This window comes from Pectinophora gossypiella, chromosome 17 (assembly GCF_024362695.1).
Source record: "Pectinophora gossypiella chromosome 17, ilPecGoss1.1, whole genome shotgun sequence".
In the NCBI taxonomy this organism is placed as follows: Eukaryota; Metazoa; Arthropoda; class Insecta; order Lepidoptera; family Gelechiidae; genus Pectinophora; species Pectinophora gossypiella.
This window is the reverse complement of record NC_065420.1, coordinates 15138880-15149478: the sequence shown is the minus strand read 5'-3', so window position 1 is coordinate 15149478 and position 10599 is coordinate 15138880. Positions and strand designations below refer to the sequence as shown.

At 40.6% G+C, this 10599-nt stretch overlaps 1 protein-coding gene and 2 non-coding genes across 3 annotated transcripts; 1 reads left to right on the top strand and 2 right to left on the bottom strand.

Moving 5' to 3' along the window:
- Nucleotides 1-3106: 3106 nt before the first annotated feature.
- Trnaw-cca (transfer RNA tryptophan (anticodon CCA)) lies at nt 3107-3178 on the top strand. The gene has a single exon. It is a non-coding gene; the product is annotated as a tRNA-Trp (tRNA).
- A 402-nt stretch (nt 3179-3580) lies between these two features.
- Trnaa-ugc (transfer RNA alanine (anticodon UGC)) lies at nt 3581-3652 on the bottom strand. The gene has a single exon. It is a non-coding gene; the product is annotated as a tRNA-Ala (tRNA).
- A 2129-nt stretch (nt 3653-5781) lies between these two features.
- On the bottom strand, nt 5782-7542 carry LOC126374648 (general odorant-binding protein 1-like). The gene is made up of 3 exons (XM_050021339.1): nt 7399-7542; nt 6500-6680; nt 5782-5972 (listed from the first exon to the last, which is right to left on the bottom strand). Exons 1-3 carry the CDS (start codon nt 7540-7542, stop codon nt 5782-5784), a joined length of 516 nt encoding a protein of 171 aa, XP_049877296.1.
- Between the last annotated feature and the right edge of the window lie 3057 nt (nt 7543-10599).

Sequence of the window (10599 nt, the reverse complement as noted above, 5' to 3'; positions counted from 1 at the left end):
GAATACATTACCTACATTGCATACATCGGGAAAACCCGACATTAATTAAAGCTGTGTATGATAGCCTCAGACCTTTGCTCAGATGCGTGGATGATGAATTGATGATACTTTGCAGTTATAACACACTTTATATAAAAGCAGTACGATGTACCTAAAGATAGCCGTCCATGAGACATATTCTGTCTATTTACCAACCATTAGCAAGTGAGCAACTTTAGCTAAGTTGGATCACTACGTTAGTAGTCTTATTTCTGATTTTACAAATTTCCTGATCATCGCTAAAGTGTTATTAAATTGAATAGACTATAATAATAATTAAGTATTGATGATCACGCAAGTATTTTACAATCCATACATGCCATAAGGAATCTAATAGAAAAATGCATAATGGTTTATGCTGTTTATCATTTTGAGCCTTGATGAATGTCGCAGACTATAAGTCGGTATCGAGTATTTCCAAAGTCGACAAATGTCGTGTAACGACTTTTGGTTCTGCCTATACCAATAGAGATTAAAGGCGCGAGACACAGCACTGTTATAGACTGTATCTTTGAGTGCAGAGATCAAGATCGGCTGCGGTTGGACGAGCGAGTGTGGGTATTTACCACGGGAAAGTGGTGACACCGCGCGCGTGTCGTGACAGGCAGGGCAGCGCGCCAACCCGGCCAAGGTTTGTGCTGGCGCCGACACCATCGCACGGACAGTGACCTACCTACGTGGTACTACTAACTATAAACGTTTGGGCCCCTGTAGGTGGCGTTTCCTCTAAATTGGGTTTTGTTCCCATGATTTAAGCATTGCAGTTTTTCCTTATGGTAGGTATCTACTACTGTACTGTAACTGTGGGTGGTTGCGCCACTGGTGGCAACCTCGCGCATGTCGATGACCACGCGCGGGTTTTACCCCTATTAATCCCAATGTGTACGCGCCGCTTTCTACAAGTGTTGTCCTGGGGGGTTAAAAAGGCCACATCGAAGCAATTCATCTAAATAATCAATATCGCTATTTGACATTTGTTTGCAATGAGCACTTACTTTTACATGCGCAAATGTCATATTGAAATATTGCTTTTGTAGATGAATTGCTTCGATGTGGCCTATTTTGGGCCCCCCTGGACGTTAAATGCAATAAGATTTTTTTTTTATTACGTATGTCGTACGCATTGGTAAGCTACAAGCCGGATGAGAGCCCTCAGCGCTCCCCGTTTGCCCGGCCAAATATAGTTAATGCCACCTGAGGGAACCTACTACAAGTGAAGTAAAAATGAGGTATGTTAAGTATATAAAAGTGGTAGGTATTTGTGCGCGTTATTTATTTATGATATGACTGGTGGTGAATAGCAGAGATTGTTCATTTACAGCCACGCGGGTGGATATTCAGTTCATCTTGCGATGGGTGTACTGCTTACTAGCCCAATGAGGGACTTTCGAGGCTACGTTCCTCAAAAACAATATAGATGGCGCTGTACAGATTTTCCTTCGTTTAACCTTCTAATTTCATGTATAACATACATAAGCGTTTTTTATCTTTGTTTTGGTTATAAATGATGACCCTTTTGTTACACCCATTCACAATCAGATGGTTTATTACCATTGCAGAACGATGATATTATACTTATGTAGGTACTTAGAGGATAATCCAAGTGTTTACATAAGCCACGGCTATTAGTACATGTCCATTAATTGTTAATTGTAGGTGAGGTGCCTAACCTATGTACACAAATGCTTGATGACACAATTCTGATGGTACGTAACTAACAAACTACTTACTTTGGTTCATGACTTTATTACAATGATATTCAGATGATTGATTGTTTAATATTCGGGTTCGGGTAATGCCAATAGTCCATGGATTCAGTTTGTTTTAGTATGGTTGTGGATCAGCGCAGGGTCAGGGGGCGCGGGCGGCCAGCTGTCCGGAATCCGGAGTCGCGGGCGCTTCGCCCCAGTGGTGCCACCTGCAGGGAAGCTGCTGAAGATGAATCAGTTCTCGCCCCATCAGCTGCTTTACTACTGGACACTGGCGTGGTTCTTGCAGTATCCTTTTCATTTACTTTCGCCGCCCCTTCACCAGCTATGTCCACTTCACTTCCAAGTGTCGTACGTTGCGTAGTTGTTTGGACCTCGGCCGGCCTGACAGCGACCTTGCGGGTTTGATTCGGTATTGGAGGATAGTAGAGTTGCGCAAATATGCCTTGTTCCACTTGGCCGTGCACCATGCAGAAACACGATAGAATAACAACAGCTGCAAACATTTTGAAGGAGTCCAATGAGTGTTATACTGAGCAAATGCCGGCCAGCAGTAGTTGGGGCTCCGGCGCCGGTCACTCGCTTTTATACGCGCAGTGTCGGCGGCAGGGAATTCACCTCACAAGCGAAACTGGATTTTGTTTTGGCGATCTTATTGCATAGATAGATCGAGTCATGTTGTTATCGAATAAAAAGTCCATATAGTAAGTAACTAGAACCTACGTACTTGCTTACATAAACAAGTAAGTATAGATACTTACCTGCTACCTGCCTCTAGGTAGGTGACTACACTACAGGTATACCTACCTGTATAACCGGCCAACTCGGTTGTTCACGTCTCTGTTAAAGTAATATTGTGAGTGGAATGTAAAAAATGCCTTCGATTCGATTTTATTTTTATGCCTTAGGTAGTTAGTACCTATATGTGCGCGCCAAATAATGTAATAGCACGAATGTTTTTCTCTATTACATAAATTTCTTAAATACAAGTATATTTACATATGCTTAATTACTTTACAATTATTCTACAATCAAAAATTACAAAAAAATATTAAGCGCCATCTATACTTTCTACAGCGTACTAAATTGGTGTACAACGTACAACACTACGTCTTCAACATTTCTAGTTTTGCCACTCGCTACTAGGTGTCTCTAGTAGTATATATTTAATTTGCATTCAATTTTGTTACGTGTTTACTACTATCACAGGTATTGTTAAATTTCGTGGTTAAATATTTGTTGTAAATGTGTCTAATCCAGAAATATTAAAGTAGAATAAAATACGCTTATTTTTACTAATTGTTTAAGATTACACAAGACAGAGTAATGTTATTCAAAAATTCGCATTAAGCTCCAACGACTCCGTGGCGCAACGGTAGCGCGTCTGACTCCAGATCAGAAGGTTGCGTGTTCAAATCACGTCGGGGTCATCAAAAGTCTTTTGGCATTTTTTTTAAAACGTGGTTAAATTATCTTTTTTGTTGCACGATAGCATAGAATAAGGAATAAGACATTTCGTATCACAAATCTTCCTATAGTGAAATACATAGTATTCTTTATTCTTTTGTGTATTTATAGTTTTTTTTTTACATTTAACATAAGGAATAATACTATGTCAAGATTTCCGAGAAGAACAACATGAAGTGAAGAAGTTAAGTTTTGTTGTTCTTATAAATTACTTTTGTTTTGATACCATGTTATTTTTAGGATTACTATACAGCAATATCATGGATTAACTAATAGCAAAAAAAAAGTACTTATTGTTTAATTATACTCTGTATTATTAGGTATCGATTGCTTTTTGGTCCGTTTAAATTAACGTTAACAAAAATTGGAGATGCCGGGGATCGAACCCGGGGCCTTTCACATGCAAAGCGAACGCTCTACCACTGAGCTACATCCCCGCTTGAAGCGAGTGACGAAAATGGTGATTGTCCGCGGAGCGGCGTAATAAAACACTTGTTATAGCATTTACAGGCGTTTATTTGTTCTTAACCGGTTATCAAAGCCATTGTCGTCGTTACCTTAAAACTATACTTATTTACTAAGTAATTATCTTACTTCTCATCAAAAAAATTTAAACAGTTCCTTTTTTTATTATTTAAACCTTATATACCTACCTATTGTAAAATGAAAATTTAAAACATACTTAAATAAAAATAGGTTATCAATATAACCTTATATAACGCAGGTGGATGTAAGTATGTATGTTTAGCCATGCAAGCAACTACAGATCGTAATGCAATAATTCTCAGCGAATTGTGTAGTGAGGTACAATAATGTAACGATAAGATGTTTACAATAACAATGAACTCGTTGATGTCTTTTGTATGAAAGAAGCCCTTATCAGTGTTAGTAGGAAACACGAAGCAGTTGGAGGTTAGTTATTAGTAAGTACTTCAATAATTGTTGTTATTGGATTAACTATTTACTCAGGCAACAATGCAAGTTTAATCACAATTGGTTTAGTAGTTGTCATGTTATGGTTAAAAAAAAACGTAAAAATTTAAGAAAGGCAAGGCAAGTATACTGAAATAATTGGGAGTGGGTATTGCGTTGTTGGTTTATTTAGATTTATTAATAGTATCATTAGTAATGGTTGGAGCGTAAATTAAAGAAAATTGGAAAACGGTCAGGGGTGTGCTGGACTTTACATACCTATATTAATCGAATCTTGAATTGTGTCGATTAATAGTATTTTCAAAATTATCTATTCAAGTTATTTATTTTTTGTTAATTACTTTAATTATTATTTCTATCCTTCGTGGTCAAGTGGTTAGAAAGTTGTGCTCCCGATCTGGAGGTCCCAGTTCAATTCCCGATGGGGGCATAATCGAAATCACATTGCGAGACTGTCCTCTATTTGGTTAGGACATTGCAGGCTGAATCACCTGATTGTCAGAAAAGTAACATGAATCCATGCATCGGTAGGCACTTTTATGTCGTTGTTGGTCCCGATTTATTAGCCGAAACACATCCATTCACCAACCCGTACCGGAGCTGGGTGATGGAGTATCATGCTCCATACCCCCTCCGAATGACTGAAGGAGGGCTGTGCCCAGCAGTGGGACGTATATAGGTTATTTATATTATAATATGTTTTGTGATAGTCGTATTTAATATTTTTTTGATAAGAAGTGTATAATAGCTACAATGCAGGTATACAATCATCATTACACACAATACCTATAAAGTTGTACCTTACTTCCTTCTCCCATACGACCGCCTCACCACGAACTCAGTACACCTACCCTAAAGTTTATCTATCGAATATTGCTTAGATTCCCTCGAGAAGTAATAATATTAGTACCTACTTAGGTATCTACTTAAATACCTGGCAAGTGTAGTTAATAGTAAGTACTCCCGTTGTACCTGAGTCTGATTCCGTCTATCTATTCAGCCTGTATCCATATCCACCCGCTGCTGGGTATAGGCCTCGGGTCCCATGCAAGTCTTATCCACTGCTTTCCGACATACCTCACAATGTCATCCAACCATGAGACTGGTGGTCTGATTACCGATTTATTAATTTATACAATTTAATTTTATCTTATTATTTATTATAAGATGGCAAAACATGTACCACTTATTGTCGAAGCAGCGGATGTTTAGGTCCTCTCTGATTGTTGCTTCCAGGTAATAGTTATAATAATTAAAGTTTATGACCATGTCCATACCGGATCGCTGATGCCGAATGACATAGCACAGTAGACACTTGTCTTATTATTTCTACTCGAATTTGATAGTTTTTCAAACATCAAATGAACAGATTTTTTAACTGATATCTACAATAATCTAAATTTATACAGACAATCATAAAAGTACCTACAATTCCTGCACATTTCACACATCCTGATGTAGCAATTTTGACAACAGATAATCTGTTATTGAGACGGGACAAACAATTCCTGACATACTCACTTACCTACCTGTCTGCCACGTCTCACTTGAATCCAAGTTCCTAACACTATATGAACGTAGTACTACTACACTTGCCGCCCCCCCTACCCCCTCTCCCCGCCCGCGCCCCAGATCATCTGGCCTCGGCCTCCATGATGAACTCCGCCATGAGCACCTCCATGCTGGGCGCGAGCCCGCGCTGCGTGCACGTATGCTTGAAGCACTCGGCCACGCGCAGGATGCGCCAGCAGTGGTCCTCCTCAGACTCCTGCGCCTTCTCGCAATCGTGAATGATCGCTACCATCTGCGCTGCCAGCAACTCACCTGGGTAACAAGTAACCACGCCACTTTAACCACTCTCCTAGTGAGTTTAATTTTGCTCACGGCCGATTCTGCTTCGCTCCAAACTCTTTTCATATTTTTTTGAGTTTTTGAATACATCTCTGTCCGGCCAAGTAGTTAATATGCCATCTGCAGCAAATCTACAATAAGTCCGTCAAAAAAAAGACTCCGGTGTCTCGTACCAAAATCAATAGATGTACATCCCTTGTACTTACTCAAATATATTTTTAGCACTGAGACCTGTGCAACTTTGGGTTTAGCTAACTGAAATATCTACCTGTATCGAAAGATCTGCTTATCTATTTTTCTTTTATTTTGTTTAAGTAAATTACTAAGTGTACTTTATAAAAAAATCTTCTCTTTACTTTATGAAAAAAATTAAATGTGCTTGGTTTTTGAGATTAAGTAATTGACTACTCGGCCGTTGATACTAACACAATTGATACCTAGTACGCATATTATAGTTACTCCATTAACGTCAGCCATGATAATAAAATAAACATAAATACCGTTGGGGAAGGACTTGATGAACTGGTGCGTGTTGTCGTGGTGCATGCGGTGCGAGTCTGTGAGCAGGTTGAAGTGGTGGCTCATGCACTTGATGGCGCAGCCCAGCTCGCGGTGCTCGAAGCGGAAGTCCTCGCGCCAGAAGTGGAAAAACTCCTCCATCTTCTCCTCTGTCAGCTGACTCTACACATCACATGTATAACATTTTATGCAAGTTAACATAAGCGCACGACTATATCTCAATCGGGGTAGTCATCTAATCTATATATAATAATATCCATCGCAAAATGAACTAAGTACTCACACCTCACCGAGCTTTCTGTTAGACCAACGTTATAGGTGGTGAGCAGTATCGCCGTTTATAATGGTCGAGCCGACTGTAATTAAAACTGCACTTAAGATACATTAACATCTCATTGGTCCAAGTCTGGTACCGGGTTAAAATCGGCGCTCCCGGCGTGAGAAGGAAGTCGGTGAACCACAGGACCGCAGTGATTTATGTTAGTCAATTGCCAGAAAGAAGCTTTCTGTAGCAGATATTATGGTTTTAAATTAATAGGTACGAGTATCCACCTAATTATATTAATTATCGTATATCTGGCGCTATCTGGAAAATAATTTAACGCATGCTGGTTAATCTTTTAATGGCATTGAGCTAAAGTCCTGAGATATTGAAAAATCAGGGTGTTAATGATATCGTAACGAAAACTTTGAGGGATGATTCAAACTATGATTCTGAGTTGATATCAAATGGATTTTGTTTTAAAGTATCGAATTGGAAATAATTTTAAGAAACACTATAATTTTCATGACTTTTTTACGATTATAATTACACGAATGGCATAGATATTTCGCTGAAGCAATTTTACAAAAGGTGTGAAGATAGTTCAGTGCAACGTACTTCCTCCCGGCAGTGCTGCAGCGCCTCCCCGAAGCCGAGCGTGACGTCTTTCATGACCTCGACAGTCGCCTGCGAGCTGCGCACCAGCAGCGCCAGCGCGGCCAGCACCAGCCACGGCGCCCGCGCAACCGCTGCCCCCCACATGGCCACTCCCGGCGACCGCGCCGACACGCCCGCTATATACGGCGGGTGCACCACCACGCACGCCAATCACGCCGCTAATGTCCTATCATCAGCTAATACCTGCTATTGACGTGTTTACTCTCAGTAAGATGGAGGCCGGCCCCGCGGCCGTGGACGCGTTCTGTGTATATTCAACTCATTCCGATTTGACAACGGACCATTTGCAAAGAATTACACACTTTAATAAGATAATGGAATTATAATCAGATGTTTATAGTTACTCAGAGACCACTATAGTTTCCAATGTGTCCACATTGACATTGATATATACACAAGGCTATATTTTTTCTCATATTAGATGTTCCTCTCCTAAAAGACTAAAGAATAAATCATTCTCAGCAGAGATTTATTTGCGAAGTCAAGGGTCTGCAATGTTTTAACGAATAATTAGTTATTAGTTTTGAAAAGTAGCTATGCCAATTATAGCGAAGTCAAAGCTCCATTCATAGCGGAGTTCATTAAATGTAAGTGCACGAGCTATTACAAACTGAGCCATGAGTAATGTGGTGCCAATAAGCTGCAATAGAGAGTGGGCAGGGCGGGTGTCTCTACGGCGGAGTTGTCCGGACATTCTGTCGCTCTTGGACACGAAGCGAATACCTTGGTCCACATTGACTGGATAATTTTCGGAATTGCTGTGATTAATTTATTTTTAACCCTCTGTTTATTTGGTGTTCGTGCGATCTCCGCGATAGCCAATCAATGCTTGCCGCGGAATGTTCCGGCGCAGTAATGGCGTTTAATTGGAACATTATCGGATGTATGCGCCGGCGCAGCTGATGCGCTTTTTAATTCCATGCTGGACGATACAACGGCTAATTTAAATCTCCTCTGCACTTTATTATTAAGTATTTCAGATAAGCCGCGGTTCTTTAGTGTGATCAACTAAAAAAATAATTTGCTTTTTTTTTAATTAAGATGGGTTTGCTCTTGACTAAACTCATATACTTGCCCTACCACCGTTATTTTAAGTAAGTGGGTGTAGTTGGCAAGTACAGCGAACGAGATGATTTAAGTAGGTACTTACTTATTGTTGGCAACACGTAGGTGCCTATACGTAGATCACGAGTGTGTGATGTTCCAACCACCCGTGACCTTATCCCGGGTACGGGCTGCGAAGTACTTGATTGCTCTGGCGGCGGAGCGAGCTCTCGCCGGCAATTTGGCGCGCTCACGTCGCGGCCGCGCCTGCGCGCCAATCTCCTGCTCATAATTACTATAATCTACGGCTCGCTTAATTGTACCTCGATCTTCATTGCTCACCTCGTGCGCCTGCGCCGGTGCCTGCCGCGAATGGAGACGAGGATCAGCCTCTCGAGTCAAGACAGGCCTGAGACCAATTCACATACATTTACCAATATTTGTTCAAATGAAAGTATCTTGTTTATTGCAGTTGTTTTCTCCAAATATGCAAATAAAACGTGATAATTAAGCTCAAGGGAAATCATCATCACTAAATTATAAGAACCACGCTTTTATCGGTGTAGCATTCTCCGTGCCACTTTTTAGGAAAAAATAGGGCAGTGGTTTCCCTCTTGCCTTCCGCCCCCAGTACTCTGTCTGACGGCGGCAGTGGGATGGCGGCCAGAGTAGTCTATTTCAAAGCTGTATTAGGATTCCTGTCCTACGTCCGCCTCTGCATAAAGGAAAAAAGAAGTAGAAATGAAAGGAAAAGAAAATTAAGTAAAAAAATAGAAGGAAATAGAGTTACAAAGGAAAGAGAGAACATTCGTTTATATATAGAGAGAATACTCGCGAACTTTGAACTGCTAATTTTTAATTTGCATTAAATACTTTAGCACATTATTTGTGCCTATTTTAAATCGGTATGATAAACAAAAAAAATGCAAGTTTTCTGTTCTAAAGTTGTACGCCCATATTAGGATGCGCGGACGGATGTTGTATCAAGAACGCGACCGTTAATGAAGCCGCGATGTCCGGACGATCACCATGGATTACGGGTAACTAGAATATTATAATTTGCAATTAGCTGGCGCAGTATTAGAGGGCGGGTTAAGATAATGGTCGACAGTGGAGTGATTACTATTGAGGGCTCGCGTGAGCTGCGTGCGCGCCGATCACTCCGCACGCTGCACACATCCTGCGCACTGACACTGCTATAGTCACGCTTCTGCCAGGGAAGTGTCTTCCAAGTATTGCTACAATGGGTATCCAGATTGTTTCGAACGTTCAAGGTATATTAGCCCGCTAGCCGCATTGCAAGAACCTAGTTATGTATTAGTGGCTGGTTTCCAGCACATCGCTAATAATAGGAGTATGTATACGTGCATTAAGGGAAAGCGATTACGTGATCCTTCAGTCCATTGCTGCGACATTCCCTGGATTATACTATAAGGATCATTGTACTTACTCAAAGTTTTTCATAGTGTCATACCATGTATGGGGCAAACTTTGAATGTCATATTCAACGATCATCCATCGGAGAATGTTCGTGGAAGCTATAAGCTTAGGGTTTGTATTATTATCTTTTCGCAGTAATATAAAGTCGGAGTGAAGACAATCATTAACCCATCTTGAGACTGTTTATTAACCTTATATTTCCCCGGATACGGGGGAAATTATCTCCGAAGCGGGCGGTGCGTACGACTTGATTTTTTTGGGCACGTTGCAAACCTGTTCGCTCGGGTCTACCTCGTGCGATACTGATACTGCAAACCACTTTTTATTAACCGACCTCTGGTAACTGCCTCCTTAGATCTTATTGAAGCCTATGAGACAACACGTTTTCCAATCAGTCGGGTGTTTGCATTGATCTATAAACATTGTACTGGAGTTTATTTTCAGTAAGTAAGTAAATGGTTGTATAATTCAGGATGACCTAGGTTCTTAGTATCTATCCACTGAGCAGGCAGATATTGAGCGGGGGACGTATAAAGGAGATGATCTAACAACGCGTCCACGACGACGCACGACGTGGATTAAAAAATTTCGACGAATTCTCGGATTAACTTGTCCTTCATTCTGATCTAAAATGATCCAAATATCACGAAACATACT